This window comes from Scyliorhinus canicula, chromosome 20 (assembly GCF_902713615.1).
Source record: "Scyliorhinus canicula chromosome 20, sScyCan1.1, whole genome shotgun sequence".
Lineage (NCBI taxonomy): Eukaryota > Metazoa > Chordata > Chondrichthyes > Carcharhiniformes > Scyliorhinidae > Scyliorhinus > Scyliorhinus canicula.
The window spans coordinates 39,710,099-39,730,094 of record NC_052165.1 but is presented as its reverse complement, the minus strand read 5'-3'; the positions used below and the strand labels follow the sequence as shown (position 1 = coordinate 39,730,094).

The following is a 19,996-nucleotide window of genomic DNA, read 5'->3' as shown; positions in this document are numbered from 1 at the left end:
ACCTCACACTGCTCAATGAACGGGGTCTCTAACCTCACACTGCTCAATGAACGGGGTCTCTAACCTCACACTGCTCCATGAACGGGGTCTCTAACCTCACACTGCTCAATGAACGGGGTCTCTAACCTCACACTGCTCAATGAACGGGGTCTCTAACCTCACACGGCTCAATGAACGGGATCTCTAACCTCACACTGCTCAATGAACGGGGTCTCTAACCTCACACTGCTCAATGAACGGGGTCTCTAACCTCACACTGCTCAATGAACGGGGTCTCTAACCTCACACTGCTCAATGAACGGCGTCTCTAACCTCACACTGCTCAATGAACGGGATCTCTACCCTCACTCTGCTCAATGAACGGGATCTCTACCCTCACACTGCTCAATGAACGGGATCTCTAACCTCACACTGCTCAATGAACGGGGTCTCTAACCTCACACGGCTCAATGAACGGGGTCTCTAAACTCACACTGCTCAATGAAGGGGGTGTCTAACCTCACACTGCTCAATGAACGGCCTCTCTAACCTCACACTGCTCAATGAACAGGATCTCTAACCTCACACTGCTCAATGAACGGGGTCTCTAACCTCACACTGCTCAATGAACGGGATCTCTACCCTCACACTGCTCAATGAACGGGATCTCGAACCTCACACTGCTCAATGAACGGCCTCTCTAACCTCACACTGCTCAATGAAGGGGCTCTCTAACCTCACACTGCTCAATGAACGGTCTCTCTAACCTCACACTGCTCAATGAACGGGATCTCTAACCTCACACTGCTCAATGAACGGGATCTCTAACCTCACACTGCTCAATGAACGGGATATACAACCCCACACTGCTCAATGAGCAGATTTCATTGGAAATCTACTCATTCACCCTCATCTGTAACTTCGCATCTCTCACTTAATGATGTCAGTAACTTCAAATCTCTCATTTTCAGTCATTGAAAACAATGTGAAGTCCTCCAACAAGCTGCTTTTTTCAAGTGAAGCAGTCACTTTATCGGCTGGGAACCGTGTTCCAGCAGATGGGACAAATTAACATTTGAGTTGGGGTCTCAGATATTCGGTATGTAGCAACCTGCTGTCCTGCTGCTTTCATCACATCAAAAGGCCCCAGATTAAAATTATTAGCTTCTGGTACAACACATATCCATATTGCTTTCATTCTCCGGGAAGTTTAAGTCTGTGATCTTACCATCTGGGTTTCACTCAGTCCTTTATTTTCTCTGATACCACACTTTGAGGGACTGACAACAGTCAATAAATATTTCATCTTCTGCACTTCATCACCATTTTATTGAACAGCCAACGCTGAAGGGAATTTATACCTTCACTGTGTAGGTCTAAGATTATTCCAAATGACTTTGAGCCGGGATTGGATTACAGGCATTTTATGGGGAACCTTTGCCCTTATTTTATTCTCAAAGCTGTCATCTCTGATTTCTCACATCACAGGCAACTCTCATAAAGAAGTTGTAAAAGTATCCAAATATATATAGCGTGAGCAACTCAACACACATGAAATGTTATGGGCTGTGGAACGGTCCACACGCATAGGTATTGAAGCACCTGCAGTACACACGACAAATGATAAACATGCACTCATACCTGTTCCACAAAACTAACAAATCTACACTGAAAGGCTTTACACTTTTCACTCAGGTTCATTCCTAGGTTTCTTATTCATGAAGTACAAATTTATGGGCCATTCAGACCATTTAATTGATGCTTCAATGGATACCTGCGATTGCGCCAGAGCAGAGTCTGACTTCTGAAATGACCTCACAAATCATGGAGTTTGATGCACTTCCTCAAAGCCCCCCTTCTGTGACAAAGTGCTGCCCGACAGCCGAGGAACATTTGAAAAAAGGAGCAACAAGTAGGTCATTCAGCCCATCGAACCTGCTCCCCCATTTAATTATAGCACGACTGATCATCTATCTCAACACCACTTTCTCACGCTAACCCCATACCCCTGGATGTCATTAATATGCACAAATCTATCGATTTCCGTCTTGAATGTGCTCAATATCTGAGCCGTGGGATCGAGAATTCCAAGATTCACCACCCTTTGAGTGAAGAAATTCTTCCTCATTTCAGTGTTAAATGGCCATCCCCTTATTCTGAGACTGTGGGTGCAATTCAACTAAATGGGAACTAATTCCCATAGCGCGTGTTTCCAGGTGCTCAGAGCACCAGGAAACACATGGCTATACAATGCCACCCGCATTAAAATAAGGGGCCTCAGTGGGGAATGCCCGACTGAGTTCACACACAGCCCTGTTTTCTGCATTCAGGAGCCCTCAGTTTAAAAATGGTGTCCTGATCTCCTAAACCCCCAACACGACCCCCCCACACCCCCAAGACCCAACGCACTATGGGAGGGTCCCCGCTCCCCCCCACACCCATCCCAACCACCTGCATGGGGCACCCCCGTACCAATCGCAACCGTGTAAAAAGTGCTGGTCTGGCAGTGTCAGGGTGCCTGGGTTGAACCAGCTGTGCCAACGTACCATCTTGCCCAAAGGGCATGCACCTGGGAGCCTTCGATCGAGTCGCCGTTTGTGGGGATCACAGTGCTGATCTGTGCTCACCTGATGTCTCCAGGGCGAAGGGAATAGATCTCAACATCTCGGCAAATTCAGGAAACTGCATATCAGAATGAGACTAGCTCCCTCTTTCTAACATGCAGATTTGCTAAAAGGTGATCCCGCCCATTTACATGCAACGTCTCGCGAGATCGCGTTAGCTGTTACGAAGCTGTGCAAGCTGGGTGGATCCCAGGAGCGGGGTCTCCCGGCTTTTATCAGCTATGCGACGCAGCGTGGCCATTGGATCGCGCCGTGTATCTCTGGTTCTCGACTCACCAGCCGGGGGAAACATCTTGGGTGGGATTCTCCGTCGCCGGGATCCTCCACTTCGTCGCCAGCGCACTCACGCCCATGGATTTCCCAAAGGCGAGAGGGTGGCCACAATGTGAAGCCCCATTGGCCGGCTGCTGGGACGGATAATCCCGTGCCGGCAGGGGCGCGCAGCACCAGAAAAAGGGTCTGGTGGAACGGAGAATCTCGCTCCTTATCTACATCTACCCTGTTGAGCTCTGTATATGTTTTGTAAATTGCCATGAGATCATCGCTCATTCTTCTAAACTCTTTAAGCCACTGTAAAGGTCCACACCCACTTGCCTCTTCTCCTCTGGCAGGGGCATGATGGGCCAAATGGCCTCCTTAATTCTTGTAAATTTTCTATGACTTTTAAATTGATGGAGACACTCAGGATCTGGCATTTGTTCAGTGCATCATACACAGAGCCTGAATGGATTTGCAGAAACTGTACACAGTATTTCTCACGTCAAAATTCCAGAAGGCATCTCACGGACTAAGGACCAAATAAGCAGGATCCAGAGACAGGTTAGTGAGAAAGTTAAGCAGTTTGGGCATGCGCTTGGTTGCACCATCAGTGAAATATCTTCATGAAGGCAAGAAGCAGGTTTGCGGGGAGGATTTGGAGGAGAATTGTAGAGCACTTGGAGGCTGATGGTCAAAGGAGGATGAATGAGGAGAAGAGTTGCAAAGTGTTTTTCGGAGAGATGGCTGAAGGCATTAAGTATTAGAAAACTGGGATGAGGAATGTAATGTCAGGAAACACTTTTTCACACAAAAGGTGGTGAAAATCTGGGACTAACTCCTCCAAAAGGTCTTGAGGGTCGGGGTGGCGTCAATTGAAAATTCACTGGTTGCTCTTGGTGATGGTAATTGCAATTTGGAAAAGATATGGGATAAGAAACAAAAAAAAGACACAGATTTATTATAGTAAATCATGCCGACTAACTTCATTGAGTTCACTGAAGAAGTAATGGATGAGGGTCATGAGTCCCTGGAATTCTCTTCAATGAAGATTTTTAAGGTAGAGGTAGATAGATGCTGGATAAGCATCAGTAATTTCAGAGTAAGGGGGAGGTTGGGTCACCTATTTAAGACAGGGCTGAGGAGGAATTTCTTGTCCCGGGGGATAGTGAATCTGTGGAATTATTTACCTCAGAGGGCTGTGGAGGCGGAATCGTTAAGTATGTACAAGGCTGAGATAGACAGATTTTTAATCAGTAAAGGAATCGAGTGTTATGCGGATAAGGAAGGAAAGTGGAGTTGAGGATTATATCGGATCAGTCATGATCTCGTTGAATGGTGGGCCAAATGGCCTACTTCTGCTTCTATGACTTATGGGGCTGGATTCACCCAAAATGGGACTATGTTTCCATGCTGGTGTAAAAACGCTGGAGTTTTACTCCAGAGATTCCTGGAATAAAGATCAGCTAATTCAATGACCTGCAGGGGGCTAGCAGGGGCCCGGAGTAATTCACGCAGCTTTAGCCGTGGATATGGGCCCCCACACTTCCGGTTTTGAGTCCGCGCATGCGCACGGCGGTGGCCCCCAGCGGCCACGCCAAGCTCCATGGTGGACTCGGACCGCGGAGCTAGACACAAATATTAGACTCCCCCCAATCGGCCACGCGCCTGAGCATCTAACTGCACAAATCTAACCCCCGGCCACCTATAATGCCCCCCTCCCCGCGGTCCAATGCCCCAGCCCCCTACCAAGGCGGCAGCGGAATGAGTCCGCAGCCGCCATGCCAGCATCACGACCGGCAATAGGTGGTTAGTTCCATGCCATCGGGAACTCGGCCGTCAGGAGCAGAGGATCGCTGGGCTGGCTTCTGTCAATGGGCCCCCAGATGCGCGGCGTACTCCGCAATCATGCCGATTCTCGGGTCCCGGAGAATCGCCAGACTGCGGCCAGGCCCAATTTCGGCATGAGTGGATTTCCGCCCCAGCTCCGAATGTAATTTTGGCGCGGGGCTGTGGAGAATCCAGCCCATGGTCCTACAAGGGGTTAAAGATGGGCAGAAATGTGAAATTGAGATGATCATCAGATGAGCCATGATCTTATTGATGCACAGATGGACCTTCAAAAGGTGTTTGATAAAGTACCACATAATAAACATACCAGCAAAATTGAAGGCCATGGGATTAAGGGAAGGCAGTGGCTTGGTGGTATTGTAATTGGGCTAGTAATCCAGTGACCCAGTGTAATGCTTTGGGGATTCAGGTTCCAATTCCTTCATGGGAGGTGGTGAAAAAGAGCCTGGAATTAAAAGTTTAATGATAACCATGAAACCATTGCTGATTGTAGTAAAAACCCATCTGTTTCACTAAGGTCCATTAGGGAAGGAAATCTGCCGTCTTTACCTGGTCTGGCCAACACATGGCTCCAGAGCAAAGTGGTTGACTCTTAAATGCTCTGTGAAATGGCCCAGCTCAGTTCAAGGGCAATTAGGAATGGGCAACAAATGCTGACCCAGCCAGAGACGCCCCCACCCCATGAACCAATTTTTAAAAAAAGGGCCTGTGTGAGTAAATTGACTCACAGGCAGAGAGCAGGAGAGTAGCGGCAAACGGTTGCTTTTCTGCCAGTGGTGTCTCCCAGAGTTGATATTAGGACCACTGGTCTTTTAGATATTCATGAGCTGGACTTGGAGATACAGGGCATCATTCCAAACTTTTACAGATAACACAAAAGTAAAAAACATACTAAACAGCAGGGAGGATGGCAACAGTCTCCATGGAGAGACTCTTCTTTGAAAATAAATTTAGAGTACCCAATTAACTTTTTGCCAATTAAGGGGCAATTTGGCGTGGCCAATCCGCCTTGCTTGCATATCTTTGGGTTGTGGGGGTGAGACCCACACAGACACATGGAAAATGTGCAAACTCCACGCGGACAGTGATCCAGGGCCGGGATTGAACTTGGATCCTCGGTGCTGTGAGGCAGACGTGCTAACCACTACGCCACCATGCCGCCCAATCTTCATGGAGAGACACGTGGACAATTTAAATTTAACGCAGGGAAGTAAAAAGTGATGCAGAAAGAACATTAGAATGAGGTGAGGTGATATAAACTAAACGGCTTCATTTAAAGACTGTGCAGGAACAAAGAGCTAAGTTGTATGTGCAGGATAACAGGAACAGAGAACAGGAGGAAACCATTTAGCCCCCCCCGAGCCTTTATCATTAAAACAAATAAAATTATAAACAGAAGGAGGCCATTCAGCGCATCATTTCTGTCCAGTCAGAAAATAGCTCTCCAGCCTAAGCCCACTTTGCAGCTTAGTCTGAAGCTCTGTCGGTTATCACACTTCAAGTGCATTGCCCAGTGCTTTTTTTAAACGTGATGAGATTTGTGTCTCTAGTACCCTTTCAGATCCCGACTACTCTCTGGGTGAAAGGGTTTCTCACCACCCTCCTAATCCTCACCACCCTCCTCTGGGTGGCACGGTAGCACAGTGGTTACCACTGTTGCTTCACAGCTCCAGGGTCCCAGGTTTGAGTCACTGTCTGTGCGGAGTCTGCGCGTTCTCCCCGTGAGTGCGTGGGATTCCTCCGGGTGCTCCGGTTTCCTCACAAGTCCCCAAAGACCTGCTGTTAGGTATTTTGGACATTCTGAATTCTCCCTCTGCGTACCGGAACAGGCACCGTAATGTGGCGACGAGGTGACTTTTCACAGGAACTTAATTGCAGTGTTAATGTTAGCCTAATTGTGACAATAAAGATTATTATAATCTTTCCACTAATTATTTTAATTCTATGTCTCCTGGTTAATGATCTCTCTCCTAAGGGACATAAATCCTTCCTATTCCACTCTATCTGGGCCCCTCAATTTTACAAACGTCAATTAAATCTCCCCCCAGCCTCCTGTGCAATAGGCAACTTGATTAAAACATTTAAGATCCTGAGGAGATGTTTCCTCTTGTGGGAGAATCTAGAACCAGGGGTCACTCTTTAAAAATAAGGGGTTATTCATTTAAAACGAGATGAGGAGAAATCTTTTCTCTGAGGGTCATTAGTCTTTGGAACTCTCTTCCTCAAAAGGCAGTGGAAGCAGAGTCTTTGAATATTTTTTAAGGCGGAGCTACATAGATTCTTGATTAACAAGGGGGTGAATGGTTATCGGGGGTAGACAGGAACGTGGAATTGAGGTTACAATTAGAACAGCCATAATCTTTATTGAATGGCGGAGCAGTTGCCGAGTGGCCAACTCCTGCTCCTAACTTGTGTGTCTGCTCATATGTTCCAAAGAGAACAATGCCAGCATATCCATTTCCAGCTGAAATTCTCCATTCCTGGTAATAACCTCAGAAATCTTCTTTGTAATTTCTCTTGTGCGAGAACACACTTGCTGTCATGTAGTGACCAGAACCGTACACCAAACATTAGCTGTGGACTATCTGGGCTTATTTTATATTATTCTAGCATAACCTCTCTGCTGTTTTATTCTATGTTTTGGCTAATAAAGGAATGTATACATTCTCCTGCACTCTGAACCACCTCTATCTACCTGACCTGCTACCTGAAGGGACCTGTGGACATGCACTCCAAGGTCCTTCAGTTCTTCAATGTTTCTCACGTGCTTCCCATGTCTGTGTGGGTTTCCTCCGGGTGCTCCGGTTTCCTCCAATGGTCCAAAGATGTGCAGGTTATGTGGATTGGCCATGGTGTTAGGACGGGCAATGGGTCTAGGTGAGTACTCTTTTGGAGGTTCAATGCACAGTCGATGGGCTGAATGTCCTCCGCACAGAAGGAATTCCATGAATCTCTACATTCCTCTAATTCTGGTCTCCTGAGACTCACTCCACCATTGGTCGATGTTCATTCAGCTGCTCGAGTCCTCAGCTGCCACTCTCTAAAACTCTCCGCCACTCAATCTCCCATTAACTCACTTCATAAAACCCACTTTTCAACAAGCCTTTGGTCACCTGTCCTAATATTTCCTTCTGCGGCTTGGTGTCAAATTTAGCTTGCTAATCCTCCCGTAAAGTTCCTGGGTGGTTTTACGATGTTAAAAGGCTCTATATAAACACAAATTGTTGCTGTTAAGACTTGGAACATGTGACCTGAAAGGGGGTGGAAGTTAATTCAAAGTAAGTTTCAAAGAGAATTGGATAAATACCAGAAATGAACATATGCAGGAGTGTGGACTAACTGGGTAGCTCCTTCAAGGGCCATCATAGGCATGATGGACTGAATGCTCACATGCTGTGCTGGATAACTCTACGAGAAACTATTGTTCAGCAAATCACATGGAAGCAGCTTAATAAACTGAGTGAGGACACAGATCAGCAATACCTAATGGAACGGTGAAATCGGTTTGGAGGGTTCAAAGGCTTCTTCCTGTTAACAGGCCAATGGTCAGTCTCTCCCTATATTACTGTATCACTCCCAAACTATTCCCACTGTCCCCTCTCACCCCATAGCCCTGTATCAATCCCAAACTATTCCCACTGTCCCCTCTCACCCCATAGCCCTGTATCAATCCCAAACTAATCCCACTGCCCCCTCTCACCCCATAGCCCTGTATCAATCCCAAACTATTCCCACTGCCCCCTCTCACCCCACAGCCCTATATCAATCCCAAACTAATCTCACTGCCCCCCTCACCCCATAGCCCTGTATCAATCCCAAACTAATCCCACTGCCCCGCTCTTACCCCATAGCCCTGTATCAACCCCAAACTAATCCCACTGCCCCATTCTCACCCCATAGCCCTGTATCAATACCAAACTACTCCCACTGCCCCATTCTCACCCCATAGCCCTGTATCAATCCCAAACTAATCCCACTGCACCCTCTCACCCCAAAGCCCTGTATCAATCCCAAACTATTCCCACTGTCCCCTCTCACCCCAAAGCGCTGTATCAATCCCAAACTAATCCCACTGCCCCGCTCTTACCCCATAGCCCTGTATCAATCCCACACTAATCCCACTGCCCCGCACTAATCCCACTGCCCCGCTCTCATCCCAATGCCCTTTATCAATCCCAAACTAATCCCACTGGCCCACTCTCACCCCATAGCCCTGTATCAATCCCAAACTAATCCCACTGCCTCGCTGTCACCCCATAGCCCTGTATCAATCCCAAACTAATCCCACTGCCTCGCTGTCACCCCGTAGCCCTGTATCAATCCTAAACTAATCCCACTGCCTCGCTCTCACCCCATAGCCCTGTATCAATCCTAAACTAATCCCACTGCCCCACTCTTACCCCATAGCCCTGTATCAATCCCAAACTATTCCCACTGTCCCCTCTCACCCCAAAGCGCTGTATCAATCCCAAACTAATCCCACTGCCCCGCTCTTACCCCATAGCCCTGTATCAATCCCAAACTAATCCCACTGCCCCGCTCTCATCCCAACGCCCTTTATCAATCCCAAACTAATCCCACTGCCCCGCTCGTACCCCATAGCCATCAATCCCAAACTAATCCCACTGCCCCTCTTATCCCATAGGCATCAATCCCAAACTACTCCCACTGCCCGCTCTCACCCCATAGCCATCAATCCCAAACTAATCCCACTGCCCCACTCTCACCCCAAAGCCCTGTATCAATCCCAAACTAATCCCACTGCCCCGCTCTTACCCCATAGCCCTGTATCAATCCCAAACTACTCCCACTGCCCGCTCTCACCCCATAGCCATCAATCCCAAACTAATCCCACTGCCCCACTCTCACCCCAAAGCCCTGTATCAATCCCAAACTAATCCCACTGCCCCGCTCTTACCCCATAGCCCTGTATCAATCCCAAACTATTCCCACTGTCCCCTCTCACCCCAAAGCGCTGTATCAATCCCAAACTAATCCCACTGCCCCGCTCTTACCCCATAGCCCTGTATCAATCCCAAACTAATCCCACTGCCCCGCTCTCATCCCAACGCCCTTTATCAATCCCAAACTAATCCCACTGCCCCGCTCGTACCCCATAGCCATCAATCCCAAACTAATCCCACTGCCCCGCTCTCATCCCAACGCCCTTTATCAATCCCAAACTAATCCCACTGCCCCGCTCTCACCCCATAGCCATCAATCCCAAACTAATCCCACTGCCCCACTCTCACCCCAAAGCCCTGTATCAATCCCAAACTAATCCCACTGCCCCGCTCTTACCCCATAGCCCTGTATCAATCCCAAACTACTCCCACTGCACCCTCTCATCCCATAGCCCTGTATCAATCCCAAACTTAACCCACTGCCCCGCTCTCACCCCATAGCCCTGTATCAATCCTAAACTAATCACACTGCCCCGCTCTTACCCCATAGCCCTGTATCAATCCTAAACTAATCCCACTGCCCCGCTCTCACCCCATAGCCCTGTATCAATCCCAAACTAATCCCACTGCCTCGCTCTCACCCCATAGCCCTGTATCAATCCCAAACTAATCCCACTGCTGCTCTCACCCCATAGACCTGTAGCAATCCCAAACTAATTCCATAGCCCTGTATCAATCCCAAACTAATCCCACTGCCTCACTGTCACCCCATAGCCCTGTATCAATCCCAAACTAATCCCACTGCCCCCCTCTCATCCCATAGCCCTGTATCAATCCTAAACTAATCACACTGCCCCACTCTTACCCCATAGCCATCAATCCCAAACTATTCCCACTGCCCCTCTCACCGCATAGCCCTGTGTCAATCCCAAATGAATCCCACTGCCCCGGTCTCACCCTATATCCCTGTATCAATCCCAAACTAATCCCACTGCCCTGCTCTCACCCCTTATCCCTGTATCAACCCCATACAAATCCTACTGTCCCGCTCTCACTTCATAGCTCTGTGGCAATATCTTGTACGAATCCCAAATTAATCCCCCTGTCCTGATTTCACCCAATTGCCCAATATCGATCCCAAACTAACCCTACTGTTCCCCTATAGCCCTATGTCAATTCCAAACTAAGACCACCACCCCACTCTCTCCCCATATCCCTGTATCAATCCCAAACTAAGAGCACTGCCCTGCTCTTACCCCATGGCCCTGTATCATGCCCAAACTAATCCCACTCTCTTCCCATAGCCCTGTATCAATCCCAAACTAATCCCACTACCTCGCTCTCATCCCATAGCCCTGTATCATTCCCCAAACTCATCCCACTGCCCCGCTCTCATCCTACTGCAATGTACCATTTCTAAACTAATCCCACTGTCTCACTCTCACCCTATATCCCTGTATCAGTCCCAAACTAATCCCACTACCTCGCTCTCATCCCATAGCCCTGTATCATTCCCCAAACAAATCCCACTGCCTCGCTGTCAGCCCATAGCCCTGTAGCAATCCCAAACTCATCCCACTGCCCCGCTTTCATCCTACTGCAATGTACCATTTCTAAACTAGTCCCACTGTCCCAATCTCAGCCTGTAGCCCTATATCAATCCCATACTAAATCCACCGACCCACTCTCTCCCCATAGCTATGTATCAATGCCAAACTATTCCCACTGTCCGGTTCACTCCCATAGCCCTGCATCAATCAAAAACGAATGTCACTGTCCCACTGTCACCCCATATTCCTTATTATAACCCCATAGTTATTATTATTATTAGTCCTCTATCGATCTCAAACTAATTCCACCGCCCCAATCTCTCCCCATTCCAATGTATCAATCCCAAACTAATCCAACTGCCCCACTCTCTCGCTACAGCCTTGTATCAATCCCAAAATAATCCCGCAGCCCTGCGCTCTCTCCACTATACTGTATCAATCCCAAACTAACCCCCTGCGCCGCTCACTCCAGATTTCCCTCCATGCAGCTTTTACCCGTCCCCGTGGCAAAGTGAGCCGCGTTCCAAAGAAAGTTTCTGCTAATCTCTCTCCTCACTCCCATGCTCTTTATTTTTTTTTTATAAATTTAGATTACCCAATTATTTTTTCCAATTAAGGGGCAATTTAGCATGGCCAATCTACCTATCCTGCACATTTTTGGGTTGTGGGGGTGAAACTCACGCAGACACGGGGAGAATGTGCAAACTCCACACGGACCGTGACCCAGAGCCGGGATCGAACCTGGGACCGCAGCGCCGTGAGGCAGCAGGGCTAACCACTAGGCCACCGTGCTGCTCTTCCCATGCTCATTATCGAGAATTGATAGCCGTTCAACAGTGGCATCTCACCCCAAGGAAATGCTCTCTCCTTGGTGACTAAAACAAACTTCCCATCATTTTATCAAGCTCCACTGACTATCTCCTCAGCTCAAATCACCTAAATAAAATCCCGGATTCAGTCGAACAGCCAGTTACCGCCTCGCCGCACCACGATGATTTCTTAGTCGCAAAATATGCCCCAGATCTTCCGCAGGTTTCGAAAGTTAATTAAGGTTTGGTTATTTGAGATAAATTCAAAAGGAATCTGCAATGAAACTTAACGGCCTCTGAATAAAGAGGTTGATAGCATGAGTGATCCTTCTGGTATGGCACAGCAACCATTCATCATGATCTCAAAATGCTCAGCCACAGCAAACTCTGAAATCCTCTATATTGCTGCCATGGAATGGAAAAAAATCATCAAAATTCATAAAATTAGATAAAATGGCAGAGACATTGGCTAAGGCAGCAATGGGAAAAGAGAATGACAGCAACTATTGTAAAAATCTTCACCCAGTTGGGGAATATTAAAGTATAAACTCACTGTTGCCTGGACTAAGGCACATGCTCTTGTGGCATAAACTAACAGAGAGATATTGCTCAGTTACCTGATTAATTATTCTGTCCTTGCTAAATGTGCCTGTGTCCCCATTAACAATGCCATTTTGCAATCTGAGACTATACCCTTTTCCCGAACACAATACAGCAGCTGACCTCTCCTCCAATTACCATATATCCAGATCAATGCAAATGTCGACTTTATAAGGAACCAGCCAGACAGATTAGGGCAATGTGACCAATACCCAGCCCTGCCTGAGGATTCAGGATGCTGTGGCAGGAGGCTGCGAGACAGTTAATCTTCAAGGGGATTAACACGCATCTGGTCAATAACACACAATTCTGTGGAAATAATCCCAAAAGGAAAAATACACACCCAGCACACCGTACAGTCTCCTGCGCCAACATAGTGGCACTAAATCTGAACCGATCGCACCACGGTATCCTACGCAAGAGTGACACTGATTGCAAAATGGCATTGTTAATGGGGACATAGGCACTATTAGCAAGGACAGAATAATTAATCAGGTAATTCAGAAATATCTCTTGTTAGTTTATACCACAAGAGCATTGGTCACCAAAAGGGTGTGGGAATACTGCCATCTCTAAGGTCTCAGAGGCTGAACGGACTGACTGATCAGCATGGGATACACAAGTAGGAGGATTATGCCATTCAGCCCCTCGAGCCTGCTCTGCCATTCGATACGATCATGGCTGATCTGATTGTGGCCTCCACTCCATTTGTCCGCCTGCTCCCCCTTAACCCTCGACGACCATTTCACTCAGTAATCTGCCTCACTCGGCCTTGCATCGGTTCCAGCCTCCAATTCCCTCTGTGCACAGACCACCGACCCTGAGAGGCAAAATATTCCTAATCTCAAGTCTTAAATGGGAGACCCGTTATTTTTAAAACCGTGCACCCCCCCCCCCCCCCCCCCCCCCCCCCCCCCCCCAGCCCAAGTTCTAGTCTCCCCCACAAGGGGAAATATCCTCCTTTCAAGCCCCCTCAGGATCCTATATGTTTCAACAGGAATACGCCTAGAGAATTCCAAATGTTCCGATGTGGACACATTGGCAAGCTGGGAAGGAAGCTCAATGTCTAATTTACGTCACATTCTCAAGCAGCCATGTGAATAATTATCACAGGCTTTATATCTTCAGTCACAGTGACGTATAATTAGTCAAGTTGGGGCACACTCCAGCCTACTGCTCCCAGGCCAGTGACTAAACAAAAGAGCACGCGGCCGGCTGTGCATTCCTGCAGATTACACTGAGTGTAATGATGAGGCAGTATCATCCGGCTCTGCACTGACTAATGTAACAAGCACATATTGCAGAAATTCATGTTAACAGCCCCACAGTTAGATTCCTGGAGCATTCTGTTGGTTGTTAAGTTGGGGCTTCCCACTGTATAAATGCTCCATACAGCAAGGACTCCTGACTAGAGAACGGGACAACACGCTGCACTCAGGAGTCAGGCCGCTCAGAGACTACGCTGCCGTTTTCAATGCCGCGCAGACACAGAACTTCACTGCTGCCGAAGGGCAGAGAGTAACAGCTTTAGGTGACAGAGCTGAATCTAACGTATCCAAGTATGCTGACGATGCAAAGTTAAGGGGGCAGTAAGCAGTGAGGTATAGACACGGCATTAGGGCAAGATCGCATCAGACAGAACACAACATGGGGAAATGTGAGACCATCCACTTTGGAAGGAGATACAGAAAAGCAGAATACTTTTTTTAATGATGAGAGAGTGAGAAATGCTGAGATTCAGAGGGACCTGGGTGTCCTTGTACATCAATTACACAAAGTTAACATGCAGATAAGAATTAAGGAAGCAAATGGTATGTTAGTCTTTATTACAAGGGGATTAGAATACCATAGAGTCACTATAGTAGAGAAGGGGCCAATCGGCCCATCGAGTTTACACCGACCCTTTGAAAGAGCATCTTACCTTGACTCAATCGCACACCCCATCCCCATAACCCCATCTAACCATTAGACACTCGGGGGTAATTTTATCATGGCCAATTCAGCTAACCTGCACATCTTGGGACTGTGGGAGGAAACTCCGGATCTCCCGGAGGAAATCCACACGGACACGGGGAGACTGTGCAAACTCCACACAGACAGTCACCTGAGGTCGGAATCAAACCCGGGTCCCAGGAGCTGTGAGACAGCAGTGCTGACCACTGTGCCACCCTGCCGTCCTTTACAAATTAAGAAATCTGAATGCAGATATGTAGGGCTTCGGGAGTATTTGGTACAGTTCTGGTCTCTTTACCCAAGGGTGAGTATATTTGCCTTATAGGGAGTGCATCACAGGGAACTGACCTACGACAGATCGAGAACACTAGATCTATAATCCCTGGAGTGCAGAAGAATGTGGTGATCGCCTAGAAATGTATAACGTTTTCATGAGGATTGGCAGAGTAGATGTTGAGAATGTAGGCTGGAGAGTCTAGAACATAGTGTCACTAGCCATTTAGGACTGAGTTAAGGAGACAATGCTTCACTTAAGAGGGTTGTGAATCAATGGAATTCTTTACCTCAGAGGGTTTTGGGTGGTGGATCACTGAGCACATTCATACATTTGTGAATACTAAAAACAATCAAAGGATATGGAAATGGGGTAGGAATGTGAACAAAAGCCAAAAGATAAGCCGTGATCATATTGAATGGCGAAGCAGGTTCGAGGGGCTGAATGGTCTTTTCCTGCTCCTATTTCTTATGTTCTTATGTAAGGAGGCCCCACTCTGCCAAATAGGAGACTTAAATTACACTCAACTTTGGATCATGACTAACGTCAGCTAACTTTAATACCAGGGATAAGGGAACAACCGAGCTAATCACACCATCTACAGTCACTTTCCGTGATGTGTGTTTAGGCATTTGTATTCAACGGTGACACATTCAGCTCTCCACATACAGTCAATCCCCCAGAGAAAAATCAATCACTTACCCAAAATATTAGGTTGAAAAGAAACATCAAGTACTTGAGACAACACAAACAGCCTCTTGCCATGCTGCACTTCTGGAATTCTAGGAGGAAAACAAATGACAGGTCGAGGTAAAACACCACATATTTGCTTCCTTTAGGCGCCGTATATTTGTCACTCTTTACACCAGGTCCTGCCGGGCCCTTGGTGCGGGCACCCGAGTTTCCATAAAAAGCCCCTGCTGTAAATCCACGGCCAAACTGCTGGCCAGAGGTGGACGCTCTACCAAGGTCTGAGTCCCTGCTCTCCACAGATGGGCTCCGATGGATTGAAGATTCCTCACTGCTCGATTTCTCCATATTCTCCCTCTTCACAGTTCTCACATTCAATGTCAAACATGTCTCAGAATTTGGGGCCGGATGAAGAGTGACAGAGAGAGAGAGACTGGAGGTCACTCAGAGCTGCAAGCTCCGCAGTGGGTATCTCTCCTGAAGCTCTCTCCCTCCATTTAAAGAGACGTACTGGGACAGCAATCCGCTCACACAGCCCAACTGCAACAATCAGCAGCTCATGCAACACATGATCAAGCAATTCTCCTTCTGCTGAGCTATGTGAAGCACAGCTGCTCTCAGGGATTCCGGAATTCCTGTCCCGGCAGTTAAACTCTACAGTGCTTCATCTTCCCCATGTTCTCAGGGCTACGTACAGTGCATTTCAGGCACTGCAGCTTTCCACAGACGCTCTGCACTGCTCACATGTTCCTTCTACCTCTTCAGTTAGCAATCAGCTGTTTAATCTCTCTCTCTTCTCCACCCCCCATCCTGCTGCATTGCTGTTAAATAACCGGCAGCTGCTCCTAACGCTCGGTTTAAAACAGAGCAACCACTGACCCAGCCACAAGGACTATTGCACCCCCCCTCCCCACCGCCCCCCTCCCCATTCACTCCTCCTCCGACCCATCATGGGCACACCCACTTTATGGCAGGTCATCCAATCAGAAAAAGACCCCTCCAGGGACGAGCAGTTTAATCTTTTCCCTCAGGTTGTACAAGTGCAGCCCTGCTGCCAAACAGCACTCACAGGGAGAATAAGGATTACATGGATACAATAATATTCTGTCAACTCAGACAAGAGAATGCCTGCACGTGAATGCCCATGGCATTCGAGCTCAGACCACTGTTGAGGACAATCGAACCCAACTCGGACTGACCGATTGTTCAGCGTTAATGCAGAAGTGAATCCATTGGCAAAATATTAAAATTGCGCTGCATTATATGAGCAAAGTGTGTGTTGATGACAACTACAGGGGAATTAGTAAAGATTTACACAGATTATCAGGACTTTTAAAATGGCTCCATTCCTTAAGCCGGAACAGCCAATGTAAGGAGCGATTCGATACACAACAGCCTTTTTAAGAATTCTTCACAAACTTCAGGAATCACTTATGTAAACTTCAACAAGGAATAGAATTCTGATCATTCCCAAATTGGCTGGTGGCATATGTCCTTATGTCAGGCCGAGGGACTGGGGAAAGGTGGAGGCGTCATTCTGTTAAAATATATTTTGGGCCATGCTATCCGCCACCATGGCATTGCCCCCTCCCAATCCCACCCCCAACGCCCCGTGCAGAATTTGGGAATGGGACACTGGTGTTCCATTGGTGCACGGCAGAAGTTAAAATGTCAAAGCTCAGCTCATGCACCCACAGCAGGATTAATCATTTCCCAAACAACATTTTCAGCCCAAACATGTACTGAAGTTCTCGATTACACCTCTTTGAAATTCCACCGATAAGTTTTGCAACATTACTGGAGAGCACCTTTCTTTGAAGCGTGGGCAGTACTTCTCATCCATGTTCAATTTATTAGAGAGAGAGCTTCATTCAGCCTCACTCCACGTGAAAGAAAACTGAAACGGTGAATATCCAGTTTTCCTGTCGTTATTAGCCTTGTTCGCGTTTTGTGTCTGAGAAACAAATGCTAATCACAAAATAGAAAGCTGCAGAGGGTAAGCAGTGAAACAGCGTTCCGTACAGTGAAGACCGGGAGCGGGATTTACCAAGCGGCAGGATCTTCTGGTCTCACTGTTGTCAACGGGGTTTCCCGCTGAATGCACCCCTAGCTGCCGTGAAACCTGTGGCTGGGGTGTGCCATCGGCGGGACAGGCCGATCCCACCGGCCTAAACCGCCAGAAAGCTCCGGCCCAGGACAATGGATAATGTGATGACGACTAACCCAGCTTCATACCACTGATTCAGTCACCACAGCAATGGCACAATAAACTGTATCGTGATTGTATCTTTCCCAGCCTGCACTCAGTCATTGAAAACGGTCTGAATCCCAGCATCTTTAGAGCAGTACACCAGTCTTGCTAGACCGCAAGAAACTTCAGAGAGTCGTGAACACAGCCCAGTCCATCACACAAACCTGTCTCCCGTCCATTGACTACATCTACACCTCCCGCTGCCTGGGGAAAGCAGGCAGCATAATCAAAGACCCCTCCCACCCGGCTTATTCACTCTTCCAACTTCTTCCATCGGGCAGGAGATACAAAAGTCTGAGAACGTGCATGAACGGACTCAAAAACAGCTTATTCCCCGCTGTTACCAGACTCCTAAACGATCCCCTAATGGACTGGCCTCATTAACCACGGTATGCTTCACCTGATGCTGGTGTTACATTGTGTACCTTGTGTTACCTTATTATGTGCTTTCTTTTATTTCATTTTCTTTTCATGAACTTTATGATCTGTTAAGCTGATAACAGAAAAATACTTTTCACTGTACCTCCGTGCACGTGATAATAAACAACATCCAATCCAATCAGTACGGTCTGAATCCCAGTAACTTTAGACCAGTATGGCTCAGTATGGTCTGAATCCCAGTAACTTTAGACCAGTATAGCTCAGTATGGTCTGAATCCCAGTAACTTTAGACCAGTATAGCTCAGTATGGTCTCTATCCCAGTAACTTTAGACCAGTATAGCTCAGTACGGTCTCTATCCCAGTAACTTTAGACCAGTATAGCTCAGTACGGTCTATGTCCCAGTAACTTTAGACCAGTATAGCTCAGTACGGTCTATATCCCAGTACCTTTAGACCAGTATAGCTCAGTATGGTCTAAATCCCAGTAACTTTAGACCAGTATAGCTCATTACGGTCTGAATCCCAGTAACATTAGACCAGTATAGCTCAGTATGGTCTGAATCCCAGTAACGTTAGACCAGTATAGCTCAATATGGTCTGAATCCCAGTAACTTTAGACCAGTATAGCTCAGTATGGTCTCTATCCCAGTAACTTTAGACCAGTATATCTCAGCATTGTCTGAATCCCAGTAACTTTAGACCAGTATAGCTCAGTATGGTCTCTATCCCAGTAACTTTAGACCAGTATAGCTCAGTATGGTCTATATCCCAGTAACTTTAGACCAGTATAGCTCAGTATGGTTTCTATTGTTATGGGCCAGGGTTTAGAGAACCACAAACTGTATCATGGAGTCCATCTGACCCACAACGTTTACTAGATTGTGGTATGGGGAGCACACGGCCCACTCGGCAGGTGTGGTACAGCAGAAATGGAAAAGTATTTTTTTAAAGCAAAACAATGTTTATTCTATGAACTCAAGTTAACCTTTTTAAGACATACAGTGAACATCCTAGCAACCATCAATTCAAATAACCCCCAAAGAATACAACACTAAGTAATCCTTAATAACTTCCCAAACAACATCCAGAAGACAAAAGAAACACCTTTTAACAGAAGCACATAAGGTTTACATTCACTACTGAGAACATTTATAATTCTGAATTCCCCAAATGATCAAGAGATAGTCTTTTCATGGCAGAGAGAACAGTACACCTGCTTTGCCTGGCTTCAGCTCCAGCACTGAAAATGAACCAAAAAAAAACCCCAAGCTTTTCCCAAAGTGAAACTAAAAAGCAGAGCCAGAGCTCAGCTCCACACTAACTCTGACATCACTGCAGCAACATGAGCGGCCAAACATTTCTTAAAGTGACATCCTTATGACACTATCCCAGTAACTTTAGACCAGTATAGCTCAGTACGGTCTATATCCCAGTAACTTTAGACCAGTATAGCTCAGTATGGTCTGAATCCCAGTAACTTTAGACCAGTATAGCTCAGTACGGTCTATATCCCAGTAACTTTAGACCAGTATAGCTCAGTATGGTCTCTATCCCAGTAACTGTAGACCAGTATTGCTCATTACGGTCTGAATCCCAGTAACTTTAGACCAGTATAGCTCAGTATGGTCTCTATCCCAGTAACTTTAGACCAGTATAGCTCAGTATGGTCTAAATCCCAGTAACTTTAGACCAGTATTGCTCATTACGGTCTGAATCCCAGTAACTTTAGACCAGTATAGCTCAGTATGGTCTGAATCCCAGTAGCTTTAGACCAGTATAGCTCAATATGGTCTGAATCCCAGTAACTTTAGACCAGTATAGCTCAGTGTGGTCTGAATCCCAGTAACTTTAGACCAGTATAGCTCAGTACGGTC

The 19,996-nt window shown here is 47.1% G+C and overlaps 1 protein-coding gene across 5 annotated transcripts in view; it reads right to left on the bottom strand.

Annotated features, from left to right (window-relative positions):
* LOC119955138 (tetraspanin-9-like) overlaps positions 1-19,996 on the bottom strand; it is a 225,742-nt gene that overhangs the window by 93,027 nt on the left and 112,719 nt on the right. For 2 of the 5 annotated variants that reach the window (XR_005458391.1, XM_038781051.1), the window contains exon 1: positions 15,502-16,365. Coding sequence is in view for 4 of the 5 variants with exons in the window: in XM_038781051.1 (XP_038636979.1) it covers positions 15,502-15,837 (336 nt within the window). In the remaining variant the exon portion in view is untranslated. Of the gene's footprint in view, positions 1-15,501; positions 16,366-16,453; positions 16,473-19,996 lie in introns of those variants that run through there. The other 3 variants (XM_038781055.1, XM_038781053.1, XM_038781052.1) reach the window with 3 other exon arrangements.